Source organism: Pseudophryne corroboree, chromosome 9, assembly GCF_028390025.1.
Source record: "Pseudophryne corroboree isolate aPseCor3 chromosome 9, aPseCor3.hap2, whole genome shotgun sequence".
NCBI classification, from domain to species: domain Eukaryota; kingdom Metazoa; phylum Chordata; class Amphibia; order Anura; family Myobatrachidae; genus Pseudophryne; species Pseudophryne corroboree.
Genome location: NC_086452.1, coordinates 231,077,098 through 231,097,152, shown reverse-complemented (window position 1 = coordinate 231,097,152; position 20,055 = coordinate 231,077,098). Strand labels below are relative to the sequence as shown.

The window sequence follows — 20,055 nt, the reverse complement described above, 5'->3', positions numbered from 1 at the left end:
AAAGTGAAGGAGAGGTGTTGGTCAAAGGAGGAGCAGAAAGACTAGGAAGTAGCATGAAGAGAGATGAGGTTAGAGATGTTGGGTGAGGAGGAGTGGTTCAAGGCTTTGTAAGTGAGGTTCAGTGCCGTAACTATGTGTGTGCCAATGCGGAAGGAGAGGAACTGCTGCAGCGGCGCCACCACCAATTACATAGCGCTGCTGCTGCTCCCTCCTCCCCTTCCCTCCTCTACCTTCTCACCTGCCACCCGGAGCTGCCAGCACCGAGGAGCCTGACTGCCTGAGAGATGGTAAGTATATTCTATTCTATCTATCTATCTATCTATCTATCTATCTATCTATCTATCTATCTATCTATCTATCTATCTATCGGTCTGTCTGCCGAAATGTGTAAAATGAGGGACTGTCTGCCATGATGTGTAAAAAGGGGGACACTGTCTGCCGTAATGTGTAAAAACAGGATTTAAATCCTTTTCTCCTAGTCCGTAAAGGAGGCTGGGGTCCACTTCAGTACCATGGGTTATAGACGGTTCCGCAGGAGCCATGGGCACTTTAAGACTTTTCAAGGGTGTGAACTGGCTCCTCCCTCTATGCCCCTCCTTCAGACCTCAGTATAGGAACTGTGCCCAGGGAGACGGACATTTCGAGGAAAGGATTTACTTTTAAATTAAAGGTGAGATTCATACCAGCTCACACCTCAACCATGCCGCACAACATGGCATTCAACACAACACATGCCAATGGGCATGAACAATTTTTACAGCAACATGCTGGAAATAACCGTAACACAACACTTGTGTAACTACATATAACTGCAGGTAAAGTACGCACTGGGTCGGGCGCCCAGCATCCTCTACGGACTAGGAGAAAATGATTTACCGGTAGGTATTAAAATCCTGTTTTCTCATACATCATAGAGGATGCTGGGGTCCACTTCAGTACCATGGGGTTATACCAAAGCTCCAGTACGGGCGGGAGAGTGCGGATGACCCTGCAGCACCGATTGACCAAACGTGAGGTCCTCATCGGCCAAGGTGTCAAACTAGTAAAACTTTGCAAACGTGGTTTGCCCCTGACCAAGTAGCTGCTCGACAAAGTTGTAACGCCGAGACCCCCCGGGCAGCCGCCCAGGATGAGCCCACCTTTCTAGTAGAATGGGCATTTACCGACTTCGGTATCGGCAATCCAGCCGTGGAATGAGCGCGCTGAATCGTCCCTCTGATCCAGTGCGCAATGGTCTGCTTAGAAGCAGGACAACCAATCTTGTTGGGAGCATACAGGATAAACATAAATCTTCAAAGCTCTAACCACATCAAGAGACTTTGACGCAGAGAAGGTGCCAGTAGCCACTGGCACCACAATAGGCTGGTTTATATGGAAAGATGAAACCACCTTCGGAATAAATTGTTGGCGAGTTCTCAACTCCGCCCTATCTTCATGGAAGATCGGGTAAGGACTCTTTTGAGACAAGGCCCCCAACTCAGACACCCACCTTGCGGATGCCAAGGCCAAGAGCATCACCACTTTCCAAGTGAAAAACTTTAATTCTATCTCCTGCAGAGGTTCAAACCAATCTGATTGAAGGAACTGCAACACCACATTAAGGTCCCATGGTGCCACCGGGGGCACAAATGGAGGTTGGATGTGCAGCACCCCTTTCACGAACGTCTGAACTTCTGGAAAGGAGGCCAATTGTTTTTGAAAGAAAACTGACAAGGCCGAAATCTGAACCTTGATTGAACCCAATCTTAGGCCCGCATCCACACCTGCTTACAGAAAATGGAGAAAATGTCACAACTGAAACTTCTTGGATTCACACCAAGACACATATTTTCTCCAAATACAGTGGTAATGTTTAGACGTTACTCCTTTCCAGGCCTGAACAAGAGTGGGAATGACTTCCTTGGGAATCCCCTTTCGGGCTAGGATCCGGCGCTCAACAGCCATGCCGTCAAACGTAGCTGCGGTAAGTCTTGATACACGCACGGCCCCTGCTGCAGCAGGTCCTCGTGAGGAGGAAGAGGCCGAGGATCTTCCATGAGCAACTCCTGAAGATCTGGATACCAAGCCCTCCTTGGCCAGTCTGGGGCAATGAGGATTGCTCAAACCCTTGTTCTTCTTCTTATTTTGAGACCTTTTGGTATTAGTGGAAGAGGAGGGAAGACATATACCAACCGAAACACCCACTGGGTCACCAGTGCATCCACTGCTACTGCTTGAGGGTCTCTTGACCTGGAACAATATCTCTGAAGCTTCTTGTTGAGACGAGATGCCATCATGTCTACTTGAGAAACTCTCCAAAGACTTGTCACCTCTGCGAAGACTTCTTGGTGGAGGCCCCACTCTCCTGGATGGAGATCGTGTCTGCTGAGGAAGTCTGCTTCCCAGTTGTCCACTCCCGGAATGAAAATTGCCGACAGAGCTCTTGCATGTCTTTCTGCCCAGAGGAGGATCTTTGCACCTCTGCCATTGCCGCTCTGCTTTTCGTTCCACCCTGACGGTTTATGTACGCGACTGCTGTTACATTGTCCGACTGGATCTGCACTGGCTGATCTTGTAGAAGATGCACCGCTTGCAGAAGGCCGTTGTAAATGGCTCTCAATTCCAGAACGTTTATGTGAAGACAGGATTCCTGACTTGACCATTTTCCTTGGAAAATTTTTCCCAGTGTGACCGCTCCCCAGCCTCGGAGACTTGCATCCGTGGTTACTAGGACCCAGTCCTGAATCCCGAACCTGCGTCCCTCTAATACAGGGGTGGGGAACCTCAGGCCCGCAGGCCGTATAAGGCCCGCAGAGCCACTTGATCCGGCCCGGCCAGGCTCACCTATCCAAGGGAGATGCCGGGTGCCCACTGAAATTTTGTTACTACCGGGCGCCTGGCTTCTTCCCCTCAGCAGCAGCCGGAGGCAGGAGCTCACTCCTGAGCTCCGGCAGTGTACGTGTGCGGCTGTTCGGTGCTATGGGAGAGATGTCATGACGTCTCTCCCATAGTTCTGAGGAGTGGGCAGCCAGGCAGAGGGCAGCGGTCCAGAAGCAGGAGCGGGGCTGGTGAGTATTGTTTTTTTTTTCTTTTAATGTGTGTGTGTGTAATCGGCGCTACTAGGGGGCATATCTAATGTAACATAACTGACATTGGGCATATGTACAGGGGGGCATAGCTACTGGGGCATAACAACTGACTGGGGGTATATCTACTGGGGCATAACAACTGACTGCGGGCATATATAATGGGGTATATCTACTGGGGCATAACAACTGACTGGGGGCATATCTAATGGGGCATAACTGACTGGAGGCATTTCTAATTGGGCATAACAAGTGACTGGGGGCATATCTACTGGGGTATATCTACTGGGGGCATAACTACAGACTTGGGGCATATCTACTGGGGCATAACTACTGGGGGCAGGCTAATTTTAAAATTGATCATTTTTGTATGGCTCCCGAAGGATTTTGAAAATATCCAAATGGCCCCTGGTAGAAAAAAGGTTCCCCACCCCTGCTCTAATAGGTGAGAACTGTGCAGCCACCACAGGAGCGAAATCCTGGCTTTGGAGGACAGGATTATCCTCTGGTGCATGAGTAGGTGGGATCCAGACCACTTGTCCAACAGATCCCACTGGAATACTCTGGCATGGAATCTGCCAAACTGTATGGCCTCGTAGGCCGCTACCATCTTTCCCAACAACTGAATGCACTAATGTATCGACACTCTCTGTTCGGTTTCAAAACTTGTTTGACCATTTTCTGGATCTCCAGAGCTTTTTCTACTGAAAGAAATACCCTCTGAACTTCTGTGTCCAGTATCATCCCCAGAAAAGACAATCTTGTCATCGGTTCCAACTGCGACTTTGGAAAATTCAAAATCCAACCGTATTGCTGGAGCACTGACAGGGAGAGTGCAATGTTCTGCACCAACCGCTCCTTGGATCTCGCTTTTATCAGGAGATCGTCCAGGTAAGGAATTATATTGACTCCTTGTTGTCGAAGGAGGACCATCATCTCTGCCATCACCTTGGTGAACACCCTCGGTGCCGTGGAGAGTCCGAACGGCAACGTCTGGAACTGGTAGTGGCAATCCTGTATTGCGAACCTCAGATAAGCTTGATGTGGAGGATAAATGGGAACATGTAAGTAGGCATCTTTTATGTCTACCGACACCATGACATCTCCTTCCTCCAGACTGGAAATCACTGCCCTCAGAGATTCCATCTTGAACTTGAACCTGTTCAGGTAGAAATTCAGAGATTTCAGGTTTAGAATTGGTCTGACCGTGCCGTCCAGCTTCAGAACTACGAAGAGGCTTGAATAAAAATCTCCTCCCTGCTGTGACAAGGGTACCAGGACAATGACTTGATCCTGACATAATTTCTGAATTGCAGCCTTTACTACTTCTCTGCCCGGTAGAGAAGCTGGTAAGGTCGATTTGAAAAATCGGCATGGGGGGACGTCTTGAAACTCCAGCTTGTATCCATGGGACACTATTTGCAAAACCCATGGGTCCAGGCCAGATTGAGCCCAGATCTGACTGAAAAGTTTCAGACGTGCTCCCACCCGAGCGGACTCCTGCAAGGGAGCCCCAGCGTCTTGCTGCAGATTTGGCAGAAGCAGGGGTGGACTTCTGCTCCTGCGATCCTGGAGACGCTGCAGACTTTTTTCCTCTATGTGCAAAGAAGGGGGGAACCTTTGGCCTTTTTGTATTTGTTGGGCCGAAAGGACTGCATCTGAGAGTGCTGTGTCTTTTTTGCCGGACAAGAATGTCGACTTACCTGCGGTAGCCGCAGAGACCAACACATCCAGCCCATCTCTAGACAAGGCCTCACCTTTATACGGGAGAGCCTCCATATTTCTTTTGGAATCTGCGTCAGCATTCCACTGGCGAATCCACAACGCCCTCCGAGCCGAGACCACCATGGTAGCGGCTTTTGATCCTAAAAGCCCAATATCCTTCATGGCTTCTAGCATGTATGCAGCAGCGTCTTTGATATGACCTAACTTTAGGAGAATCTCGTCTCTATCAATTTCAGATGACAAGTTATCTGACAATTTTTCGATAGCACTACTCACCCACGCACAAGCAATGGTGGGCCTGAGTAGCGTACCATTGGCCACATAAATAGATTTTAACGTAGTCTCCAACTTGCGGTCTGCCGGCTCCTTTAGTGAAGCCGTCCCAGGTGCAGGGAGAATAACCTTTTTTGTTAACTGTGACAGGGCACTGTCTAAAACTGGGGGTGACTCCCACCTTTTCCTGTCCTCTGCCGGGAAAGGATAAGCAACCTGAATCCTTTTGGGAATCTGAAATTTCTTTTCAGGGTTTACCTAAATTCCCTCAAAGAGAGTATTTAGCTCGTGAGAAGGAGGGAAAGTTACATTAATTTTCTTTTCTTTATAAAAATAAGCCTTCTCCTGAGGTACAGGAGGGGCTTCCGTAACTTCCAAAACCTCCCTTATAGCAACAATCATGTATTGAATGCTTTTTGCCAATTTAGAATCTATTCCCCTGGAATCACTAGTGTCGACACAGGAATCAGAGTCCGTATCAGTATCAGTGTGTACTATTTGTGCAAATGGTCTTTTACGTGACCCAGAGGGGTCGCCTGCGGATGAAAAAGCAGAACCACTAAAAATCACATCTTCCACTGATTTTCTCCAGTTTTCTGCATGAGAATCAGATTTATCTAATCTCTTACTGATATGATTCACACTATCACGTAATTCTTTCGCCCATTTAGGCTCATGGTGTGCCGGCAGTGCCACCACATTACAACTCTGTGTCCCTAAACTGGCTCCCTCAGGGGAAGAGCTCCCTGCCTCAGACATGTCACACACGTGCACAACCACACCACAGACACTCCGGGACTGATAGGGGACAGACCCACAGTAAAATCTGTCTGAAGGACACAGATAGGATTTGCCAGTTCACAACCCAGTGCCAGTGATAAATATTCCGTGAAACACAATATGCCCACAGACCTGTAGCGCTTTTATAATGATAATTTCACACTATAGCACCAAATTACACTGTGCCCCCCCTGTTTTACACCCTGATACTTGGTTCAAAAGTGGAGGAGGACCAGCGTTCTTCTCTGCAGCCTGGAATGAGAGAAAATGGCGCTGAGCAGTGTGCTGGCTGCCTGAGGAGGAAGCCCCGCTCCCGTAATGGCGCGTTTCCCCTCAGATTTTTCAATAGTAATATTTATACTGGTGGGGGTAGGACTGTGCCTCAGCAACTTATGTCCCTGTGTCTGCCAGTTATTAGTAGGCTTCATGCTGCCCAGGGCGCCCCCCCCACCCCGCGCCCTGCACCCTGCTGTGCCTGTGTTACCGGGTAGCATGGCGCACAGTGTTCCCGCCCGCTGCGCGGTACCTTTCAGCCATCACGATGAAGGATGAAGATCCTTCTTCTTAAACACTCACCTGTCTTCTGACTTCTGGCTCTGTAAGGGGGGTGATGGCGGGCTGCAGCTAGCGTTCAGTACCCTTCAGGAGCTAATGTCCTGTCAGCCAGAAGCAGAGCCCTGGAACTATTCAGGAAGTTGGTTCCTACTTCTGCCCCCTAAGTCCCACGAAGCAGGGAGACTGTTGCCAGCAGTTCTCCCTGAAAATAAAAAACCTAATATAAAGTATTTCAGAGAAACTCAGTAGAGCTCCCCTGGAGTGCATCCAGTCAGTCTGGGCACATTTTCTTAACTGAGGTCTGGTGGAGGGGCATAGAGGGAGGAGCCAGTTCACACCCTTGAAAAGTCTTAAAGTGCCCATGGCTCCTGCGGAACAGTCTATACCCCATGGTACTGAAGTGGACCCCAGCATCCTCTAGGACGTATGAGAAAATGGGGACGCTGTCTACCGTAATGTGTAAAAAGGGGAACTGTCTGCTGTAATGTGTAAAAAGGGGATGCTGACTGCTGAAATGTGTAAAAAGGGGACGCTTGCACAAAATCTTGAAGATGAGTTTGAGCGGAGATGAACAAAGTGACGGAGAGGTGTTGGTCAAAGGAGGAGCAGAAAGAATAGGAAGTAGCATGAAGAGAGATGAGGTTAGAGATGTTGGGTGAGGAGGAGTGGTTCAAGGCTTTGTAAGTGAGGGTCAGTGCCGTTACTACGTGTGTGCCAGGTGTGCCTGGTACACAGCGCAGTTGCCCTAAGGGCGCAACGGCCCCCATTCCCTAAAGTCAGTGGCTTGTAATGAGTCAAATTGACTCATTACAAGCCGTCTGTGCCGGAGGATGAGAGGAGCAGTGACGAAGGAAGAGGAGGGAGGGTGACTCGGGAGCTGCAGCAGCGCTCCCTCCTCCCCTTCCCTCCTCTACCTTCTCACCTGCCACCCGGAGCTGCCAGCACCGAGGAGCCTGACTGCCTGAGAGCTGTTAAGTATATTCTATTCTATCTATCTATTTATCGGTCTGTCTGCCGTAATGTGTATAAAGGGGGACTGTCTGCCGTGATGTGTAAAAAGGGGGACGCTGTCTGCCGTAATGTGTAAAACGGGGGATGCTGTCTGCCGTAATGTGTAAAAAGGGGAACTGTCTGCCGTAATGTGTAGAGGACGCTGCCTGCTGAAATGTGTAAAAAGGGGACGCTGTCAGCCGTAATGTGTAAAAATGGGGACACTGTCTGCCGTAATGTGTAAAAAGGGGGGCGCTGTCTGCCGTAATGTGTAAAAAGGGGAACTGTGCCGTAATGGGTAAAAAGGGGAACTGTCTGCCGTAATGTGTAAAAAGGGGACGCTGTATGCTATAATGTGTAAAAAGGGGGACTGTCCGCCGTAATGTGTAAAAAGGGGACGCTGTCTGCCGTAATGTGTAAAAAGGGGATGCTGTCTGCCGTAATGTGTAAAAAGGGGAAGCTGTCTGCCGTAATGTGTAAAAGGGGCTCTACCTGGTGTAGTGGCGCTACTCTGCGGCGTAATTTGAATACTGGAGACTACTATAATATGTAATATGAATTGGTATTATTTTGTGGCCACACCCCTTCCTCTATATTTTTTGCACGCACTGCCCCTGTTTTGCATACTGGTGGGGGGCCCCGTTGCCCTATCTTGCACACAGCGCTAAAATGTCTAGTTACGGCACTGGTAGGGTGATAGGTTGAACTGGATTCTGAGCCAGGCCCGTAACTGATATCCTTTAGAACTATGGTGGTCATTCCGAGTTGTTCGCTTGCTAGCTACTTTTAGCAGCAAACAAACGCAAAGCCGCCGCCCTCTGGGAGTGTATCTTAGCATAGCAGAATTGCTAATGAATGATTAGCAATTCTGCTATTAAGTATTTCCTTGCAGTTTCTGAGTAGTTCCAGACCTACTCCTAGATTGCGATCACCTCAGTCCGTTTAGTTCCTGGTTTGACGTCACAAACACACCCAGCGTCCGGCCAGCCACTCCCCCGTTTCTCCAGCCACTCCTGCGTTTTCTGCTGGCACGCCTGCGTTTTTTAGCACACTCCCGGAAAACGCTCAGTTACCACCCAGAAACACCCACTTCCTGTCAATCATTCTCCGATCAACAGAGCGACTGAAAAGCTTTGTTCGCCCGTGAGTAAAATAGCATAGTTTTGTGTAAAATTGCTTAGCGCGTGCGCCCTGCGGTGCATACGCATGCGCAGAACTGCCAGATTTTAGCCTATTAGCTAAAAATAGCAGCGAGCGAACAACTCGGAATGACCACCTATATCAAGCCTCTCCAAAATATAGCAGATGTTCTGACTGGCGCCACCCCAATAATACCAAATATAATAAAACAATGAATAAATTGAAAAGGATGGTCCTGCAGCCCTGGAGAATGAGGGACTTCCTAAAACGTCCCGCGGGGTACAGAGATAAAGTGCGTTTGTGTGTGTGTTTCTCCAGCTCTGGATATCCCATATATTTTCTTTAAAAATAGTTGAACAATGTGCAACTCCTGATAAAAAAGGTATATTTTGTCGGCTCTTGTTGTATATAGCTGGGATCTTATCTCTTACTCATATGATAATGAGAAATTGATGTATAGAAAAGATCAATCAATGGGTTAATTAAATAAATTTGATTGAATTAAATGATAAAAGTTTTGGGGTTTTCATTCATCTTTACTCCCTGAAACTAATAGTATACAGTGACATATAGAAGATTGCATTTAGGGTATTAGTCCAGCTTGTAGTGTTTAAATTAGAGATGAGCGGGTTCGGATTTACTCGGTTCTTAACGCCAGGATTATTGCAAGTTCTTTTTTTCTGGATTTTTCTTATTGGCTAACCAAAACACGTGACGTCCGTGAGCCAATAAGGAGATTCGGGTAAATCCGAGTAAAACCGAACCCACTCATCTCTAGTTTAAATTAATAAATAATGAGGAATACAAATCAAGTCTCTTAAAAAAAAATTTTGTTTTTTTTAATTAAAAAAACAGGTGTTTTTAAAATGCTACTGAACCAATAATACATATATAATAGCACAAAAATCTATGTTTTAAAACAACATAGGCAATATAAAATATTGGTGATAAATCATAAAATGAATAAAGCAAACAAAAAAAAAATAGAAATGGATTTCTCACATTAAAGAAAGTGCTTGTGTCTCTGCAATGAGTTTATCCATAGCCAGATTAAGGGGGGATGCAGGGCATACTGTACCCCAGGCCGCACTCTGTCAGGGGGCCCCCCAGGCAAGAGCACACTGACATCACTAGCTTTCCCTCTTATGGAGCAGCAGAACCAGACAGCCAGAATGCGAGCAGGACAGCATGCAGTGCAAGCAGACACCCAGGAGTATCAGACTTTATGAACTATCAACAGTGCTTCTAATCCAGAGGAGAAATAGGAGGGTGGAGAGAGCTGTAAGTGACACAGGGTGGGATCCCTGTGTCACTTACTGCTCTCTCCACACCTGGGTGTCTGAGTCCTGTGTAACTTGTTACCTAATGAGGGTTTAGAGAGAGAGACACACACACACACATACACACACACACACACACACACACACACACACACACAGAGTCCTCCTGAGTCCTGTCCCAGTGTGTAAGTAGTACAGAGGCTGCTGCTATTTTTGCATGTGACAAGATAAATTATAGATTTTATTTTTCTATATGTATTTTAAGGTTAAGTTGTCTTTGTTCCACTACAAAATTGTCTTTCAATTAGGTGGAGCTATAAACAGTACCCAGGCATTATTAAACTATTAGTTTAAATCTAATATACACTATTGGGCTAAATTTAATATACACAATCTATACCTCCCACCATGACCAATTCCAGGATGGACAAAATGCTCTCTATCTGGACTTCCTTCTTAAATTATGATTGCAATCACCTGTGTTGGAACACCTTTCTTATCAATTAAATAGTTCAACACAGGTGAATACAATCATATATTAAGAGGGAAGTCTATGTAAAGAGAATTTTTTCACTCCTGGTATGGGACATGTTGGGAGGTATGCACAATCTTGTACACACAGCCCCCCTTCCACCGGGGTTCCCCTGTCTAAAGTGCCCCGGGCACCCCAAGGCTTAATCCGGCCCCGAGTTTCTCAGTGCTACAAACTGCTTCTTCAGGCAGTGTCTTCCCCCTATGTGGTTGCAAACAAAAGTCAGCAAGTCTAGTGGCACCGTAAGTGTGGCATACCTATATACGCACTTACTCTCAGGGGCGAGAACATTGACCCTAATTGAATTGACCCCTAGGTGTAACGCAAGCCAGGCTATACACTTACTGTTAGTGCTGCTTTCAGTTTTCACCTGAAGCCCTCCAATTCGTAAATATAGCCGTTTGTCTTCCATGTCTGTTTAGCATGCAGAACAGTATTAGTAGTAATTTAGTGACTAGTATTGCTTGCTGCTTTGGCAAGAATACCTGCGTACATACATTAGCTGTAATAAAATGTAAATCTTTAAATAAAATCATTAAAAGTATTTTTTTCAAGTAACATGTTTTAATCTGTTATACATAACACAATGTTTCATTGCTCTTTGCAAGCCTGACCATGATGAAGAAGTCAATTATGATGCTGAAGTCATATTTACAAGCCAAGCACTAAATGAGATCTTCAAACTCCTGAATGATGAGGACTGGGACTCAACCATACTTGAACATCATCTTCAAATTATTCTCTTTAATTTCAAGAATCATAAGGACAACAACATTTTCTCAATGGATTTCTATGTATTAATGGTAGGACATTATAACATAAGCTTAATGTTTCTGAAGTCATCTTTCCTCAGGGGCCAGGCAATAGCACTCAGGAATGGGACTTGCACACCTAAGTAGGTTTTAGGGTGTGTTATGGATTCTATCTCTGTGTTGACAAAAAGAGGGTTTCAAGTTTTTCAGGAACTCCCCAAACCCTTTATGATAACTCTCTTTGTGTTCTCTACCTAAAATAAACAGGAGCTTATAGGTAACCTATAATCAGCTGAAGAGAATATTTATCAGGTTTCCTTCTTATTCTATTTTTATTAGCAAACACATGGCCTTAAGAGCATCCCATATATCAGTATGACAAATTGCCTTTTATGACGACATAGATCTAATGATAGCAATCATTACAACAAATGTGTTGATACTTATTTAATTAATGTACCTATGTGTACAACCACAAAAAAAAGACATACCCTACCCATTCTTTCCCACACTCTGCTGGTGAACTCCCAAATTTAGTGAGAGTCTACCATCTCCCAGAAAAGTGGGCACCTCTCCTGCAACCCGCAGCTGTAACCCTTCATAGGTGAAGTAGGCAGGGTAAAGAGCATGATGATGTGATTTGTTATTAATCACATTATCTCAACTCCAGGGATGCGAAACTGATGCAATCTGCGGCACCCTGCCTGCATCCCGCCCACCTGGACCTCTCACTTTTGTACTTCCTAGAGAAGAACGGGAGTGTGTTCCTACCTCTTTGGGAGATGCTGATTTATTAAATATAGCCTAACACCTGTCATATAGTATATAAACAGTGTATATATATATATATATATATATATATTTCATTTTATTTTGTTTAAAAAATATTTAACTTTTACAACTTCAACCTAGGTTGCCATTTTCGTGCTTATTCTTTGTGGATGCTTGGTTCCATTGGTAAACTGCTTTGAGGTAAGACTTTACTTTTTTTCTAGTACTAAGTAGTGAAACAAAATGATATGAAGGGTAGCCTTTTTCCCCAGATAAATTAGCTCCATGCGATGCATTGTTGCTAATATTGGGGGTAATTCCAAGTTGATCACAGCAGGAATTTTGTTAGCAGTTGGGCAAAACCATGTGCACTGCAGAGGAGACAGATATAACATGTGCAGAAAGAGTTAGAGTTGGGTGGGTTATTTTATTTCTGTGCAGGGTAAATAGTGGCTGCTTTGTTTTTACACTGCAAATTAGATTGCAGATTGAACACACCACACCCAAATCTAACTCTCTCTGCACATGTTAAATCTGCCTCCCCTGCAGTGCACATGGTTTTGCCCAACTGCTAACAAAATTACTGCTGCGATCAACTTGGAATTACCCTCATTGGGCCTAATTCTGAGTTGATCGCAGCAATAACTTTGTTAGCAATTGGGCAAAACCAAGGTGGTCATTCCGAGTTGTTCGCTCGCTAGCTGCTTTTAGCAGCATTGCAAACGCTAGGCCGCCGCCCTCTGGGAGTGTATCTTAGCATAGCAGAATAGCGAACAAAAGATTAGCAGAACTGCTACTAAATAAATTCCTGCAGTTTCTGAGTAGCTCCAGACCTACACCTAGATTGCGATCACCTCAGTCCATTTAGTTCCTGGTTTGACGTCACAAACACGCCCTGCGTTCGGCCAGCCACTCCCCCGTTTCTCCAGCCACTCCTGCGTTTTTGCCTGACACGCCTGCGTTTTTTAGCACACTCCCGAAAAACGCTCAGTTACCACCCAGAAACGCCCCTTTCCTGTCAATCACTCACCGATCAGCAGTGCAACTGAAAAGCGTTGCACGAACAACAGCAAAACTGCTAAGTTTTTAGTTAAACTAAGCGCATGCGCGCTGCGTACCATGCGGATGCGCATTTAGCAGCAAATCGCAGCATAGTGAAAATCGGCAACGAGCGAACAACTCGGAATGACCACCCATATTGCTACCCCACCTATGGCTTCCCCTACGGGTATACCACAACCACTGCAGATCCCACTGTCTCCCCCTGTGGGGTTCCAACAATCATTACAGCCTGTTTATCAAGCAATTGCAGCCCCAGCCGTCCCTCCTACTTGGTTGGATTCATTCTCTGCCTCTACACAGACTGTAACCTCTGCTGCATTTCATATCAATGTGCAGTGTAAGGTTCCACTGCCTACACCCACTACAACTAAACGTACTGTGACCTACTCAGTCTACTCCCCTCCCTGATTAAGAATTATCAGTTACTGCTTATCTTGTGGAGATTTCAGATGCAGAATCCCCCTCAGGTGATAAGGAGCCACCTAAATTTCATTAGGGCGGTCATATTTACACTTCAGCTGGAAGATGCTGAACCAGCCCCTGTGCAAACGGCAGAAGGTAGTGCTAGCTGAGTTTCCACAATCGGACCACTTCTCTGAAGCTATGAATGAGGCATGAAAAACACCTACTAAGAAAACAGGATTTTAATACCTACCGGTAAATCCTTTTCTCCTAGTCCGTAGAGGATGCTGGGGTCCACTTCCTGACCATAGGGTATAGACGGTTCCGCAGGAGCCATGGGCACTCTTAAGACTTTTCAATGGGTGTGAACTGGCTCCTCCCTCTATGCCCCTCCTCCAGACCTCAGTTATAGGAACTGTGCCCAGGGAGACGGACATTTCGAGGAAAGGATTTACTTTAAAACTAATGGTGAGATACATACCAGCTCACACCGCAACCATGCCGCACACATGGCCTTCCACAACACATGCCAATTGGCATGAACCAATTACAGCAACATGCTGAAAACTAATAAAACACAACTTGTGTGACTCTAATAAACAAAACTGCAGGTAAAGTACGCACTGGGACGGGCGCCCAGCATCCTCTACGGACTAGGAGAAAAGGATTTACCGGTAGGTATTAAAATCCTGTCTTCTCATACGTCCTAGAGGTTGCTGGGGTCCACTTCATGACCATGGGGTTTATACCAAAGCTCCAGTACGGGCGGATGACCCTGCAGCACCGATTGACCAAACTTGAGGTCTTCATCGGCCAAGGTGTCAAACTTGTAGAAGTTAGCAAATGTGTTTGACCCTGACCAAGTAGCTGCTTGGCAAAGTTGTAATGCCGAGACCCCCCGGGCAGCCGCCCAGGATGAGCCCACCTTCCTAGTAGAATGGGGCTTCACGACGTAGGTAACGGCAATCCAGCCGTAGAATGTGCATGCTGAATCGTCCCTCCGACCCAGTGCGCAATAGTCTGCTTGGAAGCAGGACACCCAATCTTGTTGGGAGCATACAGGACAAACAGAGCCTCTGTTTTCCGTATCCTAGCTGTTCTAGTGACATAAATCTTCAAAGCTCTAACCACATCTAGAGACTTTGACTCAGTGAACGTGTCAGTAACTACTGGCACCACAATAGGTTGGTTTATGTGGAAAGATGAAACCACCTTTGGAAGAAAATGTTGGCGAGTTCTCAACGCTGCCCTATCTTCATGAAAGACCAGGTAAGGGCTCTTGTGAGACAAGGCCCCCAATTCAGACACCCGCCTTGCGGATGCCAATGCCAAAAGCATCACCACTTTCCAAGTGAGAAACTTCAACTCTATCTCTTGTAGAGGCTCAAACCAATCCGATTTAAGTAACTGCAACACCACATTAAAGTCCCATGGTGCCACTGGAGGGACAAATAGAGGCTGGATGTGCAGAACCCCTTTCACGAAGGTCTGAACCTCTGGAAGAGCGGGCAATTATTTTGGAAAAAAATTGACAAGGCCGAAATCTGGACCTTGATTGACCCCAATCGAAGTCCCGCCTCCACACCAGCCTGCAGAAAATGGAGAAAACGTCCTAACTGAAACTCTTCTGTAGGAGCCTTCTTGGATTCACACCAAGATACATATTTTCTCCAAATACGGTGGTAATGTTTCAACGTTACTCCTTTCCTGGCCTGAGTAAGTGTGGAATGACTTCCTTTGGAATACCCTTTCGTGCTAGGATCCGGCGCTCAACAGCCATGCCGTCAAACGTAGCCGCGGTAAGTCTTGATACACGCACGGCCCCTGCTGCAGCAGGTCCTCGCGAAGAGGAATTGGCCGAGGATCTTTTATGAGCAACTCCTGAAGATCTGGGTACCTAGCCCCCCTTGGCCAGTCTGGGGCAATGAAGATTGCTCGAACCCTTGTCCTTCTTATGATCCTGAGAACTTTTGGGATCAGCGGAAGTGGAGGGAAGACATACACTGACCGGAATGCCCACTGGGTCACTAGCGCATCCACTGCTATTGCTTGAGGGTCTCTCGACCTGGAACAATATTTCTGAAGCCTCTTGTTGCGACGAGATGCCATCATGTCTACTTGAGGAACTCCCCAAAGACTTGTCACCTCTGCGAAGACTTCTTGGTGGAGGCCCCACTCTCCTGGATGGAGATCGTGTCTGCTGAGGAAGTCTGCTTCCCAGTTGTCTACTCCCGGAATGAAAATTGCCGACAGAGCCTTTACATGTCTTTCTGCCCAGAGGAGGATCTTCGTCACCTCTGCATTGCCGCTCTGCTTTTCGTTCCGCCTTGCCGGTTTATGTACGCGGCTGCTGTTACATTGGCCGACTGGATCTGCACGGGATGATCTTGAAGAAGATGTACCGCTTGTTGAAGGCCGTTGTAAATGGCTCTCAATTCCAGCACGTTTATGTGAAGGCAGGCTTCCTGACTTGACCATTTTCCTTGGAAGCTTTCCCCCTGTGTGACAGCTCCCCAGCCTCGGAGACTTGCATCTGTGGTTATTAGGACCCAGTCGTGAATCCAAAACCTGCGTCCCTCTAGTAGGTGAGAACTGTGTAGCCACCACAGGAGCAAAATCCTGGCTTTGGGGGACAGGATTATTTTCCGGTGCATGTGTAGGTGGGATCCGGACCACTTGTCCAACAGGTCCCACTGGAATACTCTGGCATGGAACCTCCCAAACTGTATGGCCTCGTAGGCCGCCACCATCTTCCCCAACAACCGAATGCACTGATGGATCGACACACTTGATGGTTTCAATATCTGTTTTACCATTTTCTGGATTTCCAGAGCCTTTTCCACCGGAAGAAATACTCTCTGAACTTCTGTGTCCAGAATCGTCCCGAGAAAAGACAATCTTGTCGGTTCCAACTGTGACTTCAGAAAATTTATGATCCAACCGTGTTGTTGGAGTATGGACAGGGAGAGCGTGATGTTCTGTAGCAACTGCTCCCTGGATCTTGCCTTTATCAGGAGATCATCCAGATCAGGAATTATATTGACTCCTTTTTGACGAAGGAGGAACATCATCTCCGCCATCACCTTGGTGAATACCCTCGGCGCCGTGGAGAGACCGAAAGGCAACGTCTGGAACTGGTAATGGCAATCCTGAACCGCGAATCTCAGATAAGCCTGGTGAAGAGGATAAATGAGAACATGCAGGTAAGCATCCTTTATGTCCACTGACACCATGTAATCCCCCTCCTCCAGACTGGAAATCACTGCCCTGAGTGATTCCATCTTGAACTTGAACCGTTTCAAGTTGAGATTCAGATTTTTTAGGTTTAGGATCGGTCTGACCGAGCCGTCCGGCTTCGGAACTACAAAGAGGCTTGAATAAAACCCATCCCCTTGTTGTGACAAAGGTACCAGGACTATGACCTGATCCTGACATAATCTTTGAATTGCCGCTGTTACTGCTTCTCGTTCTGGAAGAGAAGCTGGCAAGGTCGATTTGAAAAATCGGCATGGGGGAACGTCTTGAAACTCCAGCTTGTACCACTGGGATACTATCTGCAAAACCCATGGGTCCAGGCCAGACTGAATCCAACCTTGGCTGAACAGTTGAGACGTGCCCCCACGTGCCCCCACCCGAGCGGCCTCCCGCAAGGGAGCCCCAGCGACATGCTGTAGATTTGGCAGAAGTAGGGATTGACTTCTGCTCCTGGGATCGTGAAGTCATGGAGGACTTCTTTCCCTTTCCCCTTCCCCTACCTGCAAAGAAGGGAGAACCTTTGGCCTTTTTGTATTTATTGGGCTAAAAGGACTGCATGTGAGAGTGATATGTCTTTTTTCTGGTGCAGGAGCAAAAGGCAAAAAAGCTGAGACTAACGCATCCAGTCCATCAACAAATAAGGCCTCACCTTTATACGGGAGATCCTCCATATTCTTTTTGGAATCTGCATCCGCGTTCCACTGGCGAATCCACAATGCCAGCCGAGCCGATACTGCCATGGTAGCGGCTGTTGAACCCAAGAGTCCAATATCTTTCATCGCCTCTAGCATGTATGCGGCAGCATCTTTGATATTCCCTAACTTAAGGAGTATCTCATCTTTGTCAATCATGTAAATTTCTGATGACAAGCTTTCTGACCATTTTTCAATAGCGCGACTCAGCTACGTGCAAGCAATTGTGGACCTGAGCAGCGTACCATTGGCAACATAAATGAATTTTAATGTAGTCTCCATTTTGCGGTCTGCCGGCTCCTTTAGTGAAGCCGTCCCAGGTGCAGGGAGAATTACTTTCTTTGACAACCTGGACAGGGCACTGTCTAACACCGGGGGTGACTCCCACTTTTTCCTGTCCCCTATAGGGAAAGGATAAGCCATCTGAATCCTCTTGGGAATATGAAATTTATTTTCGGGATTCACTCACACCCCTTCAAAGAAAGTATTCAGCTCATGGGAAGGAGGGAAAGTGACCTTAGATTTCTTTTCTTTATAGAAATAGGCCTTCTCCTGAGGTACAGGAGTGGATTCAGTAACTTCCAGAACTTCTCTTATAGCCACAATCCTATATTGTATATTTTTCGCCAATTTATCATCTATTTCCCTGGAGTCACTATCGTCGACACAGGAATCAGTGTCCGTGTCGGTATCAGTATTTACAATATTTGCAAATGGCCTCTTATGTGACCCAGAGGAGTCGCCTGCGGGTGGAAGAACAGAACCCTGAAAAATCACATCTTCCATAGACTTTCTCCAGCATTCTGCATGAGATTCAGACTTATCTAACCTCCTATTGATATGATGCATACTATCACGTATTTCTTTCACCCATGCAGGCTCTTGGTGTGCCGGTAGCGCCACCACATTACAAGTCTGTGTCCCTAAAATGGCCTCCTCCGGGGAGGAACTCCCTGCCTCTGACATGTCTTACACATGTGCACAACACACACAATAAAATCTGTCAGAGGGACACAGTTTAGGAGCAGCCAGTTCACAACCCAGTGCCAGTATATAATGCCTGTGAACACAAAATGCCAACTGACATGCAGCGCTGATTTACACAGTAAACACACTTGTAAAGCACCAAATTCGCTTGTGCCCCCCCCCCTGTTTTGCACCCTGAAACTTGTAGTCAGAAGTGGAGGAGGACCAGCGATGTCTCTGCAGCCTGAGGAGAGAGAGAAAATGGCACTGAGCAGTGTGCTGGCTCCCTGAGGAAGAAGCTCCGCCCCCGCAATGGCGCATTTTTACCTCAGAGAGTTTTTATAATATTTATAGTGGTGGAGGTAGGGCTGTGCCTGGGCATCTTATGCCCCCTTTTAGCCAGTTTATATAGGTATTCTGCTGCCCAGGGCGCCCCCCCCCCCCGTGCCCTGCACCCTGCAGTGCCTGTGTGTGTGGGCAGCAATGGCGCGCTGCGCTCCCGCCAGCCGCGCGGTGCCTAAACCGTCACTTTACTTGATTGAAGATCTATCTTCTTACACTCACCTGTCTACTGACTTCTGGCTCTGTGAGGGGGGTGACGGCGTGCTGTGGGAGTGAGCATCTAGACACGGCTAGCGTTCAGTACCCTTCAGGAGCTAATGGTGTCCTGTCAGCCAGAAGCAGAGCCATGAAACTCTTCAGGAAGTTGATTCCTACTTCTGCCCCCTCAGTCCCACGAAGCAGGGAGACTGTTGCCAGCAGTTCTCCCTGAAAATAAAAAACCTAACATAAGTCTTTTCAGAGAAGCTCAGTAGAGCTCCCCTGGAGTGCATCCAGTCTGCCTGGGCACATTTCTAAAACTGAGGTCTGGAGGAGGGGCATAGAGGGAGGAGCCAGTTCACACCCATTGAAAAGTCTTAAGAGTGCCCATGGCTCCTGCGGAACCGTCTATACCCCATGGTCATGAAGTGGACCCCAGCATCCTCTAGGACGTATGAGAAATTTACGGTTCTGAAAAAGCTCAACTCATTTTATTTGTTGCCCACATCAGATTGTTCAAAGTCTGAGACTCGACCTACAGTGGATGCTCATGTAACACATTTAATTAGAAGTTCCATACTTCCTATTCCAACTGCATCCTCTCTTAAGGAAGTGCCGGATAGACAACTGGATACTTGTCTCAAATCTCTGTACTCACTTACAGGAGTGACAGCCAGACCGGCTATGGCTACAGCCTGGGTGGCTAAGGCCATAGAAACTTGAGCTGACAACCTTGAACATAGTTTCACATTTGATCCCACTAAGGACCAATTGTCTCTGCTTGCTAATATCAGAGACGTTGCCTGTTACATTGGTGAGGCAGCTTTGTGCACAGTTTTGTTATCATCAAAGACTTCGGCTGTTTCCATTGAGGCTCACCGCATTGTGTGGCTTCAGTCGTGGAAGGCAGATTCTAATGCCAAGAAGACCTTGAAAGCCCTGCCATACACAGGAGAGCTCCTTTTTGGACCGGAAGTGGACAACATTGTTGAAAAACTGGCAACCTCCAAGACAGCTTGCCTAACATCAGCATCCTCAGTGCAACCTCAAACTTTGTCCTTTCAGTCCTTTTGTCCGTAGTACAAAACCAAAGGTCAGACCTTTACACAAGTGTCATGCACCGTCAAGACCTCCAAACCCAAAACCAAACAGGTTTGGGCCACTAGACGTCCAACTACCAAGACAGAGGACAAAGTGGCCTGACAGCCTTTCCCTGAGGGACCCCAGGGTGGGAGACTGACCAGATTGCCCACACATGACGCCAAGTCACAACCG

At 47.0% G+C, this 20,055-nt stretch overlaps 1 protein-coding gene across 3 annotated transcripts in view; it reads left to right on the top strand.

Moving 5' to 3' along the window:
- The window catches only part of LOC134957927 (uncharacterized), a 323,394-nt gene that overhangs the window by 219,020 nt on the left and 84,319 nt on the right, over window positions 1-20,055 (top strand). For all 3 annotated transcript variants that reach the window (XM_063940176.1, XM_063940175.1, XM_063940174.1), the window contains 2 exons: window positions 10,949-11,143; window positions 12,005-12,064. In XM_063940176.1, coding sequence (XP_063796246.1) covers window positions 10,949-11,143; window positions 12,005-12,064 — 255 coding nt within the window. The remainder of the gene's footprint in view (window positions 1-10,948; window positions 11,144-12,004; window positions 12,065-20,055) is intronic.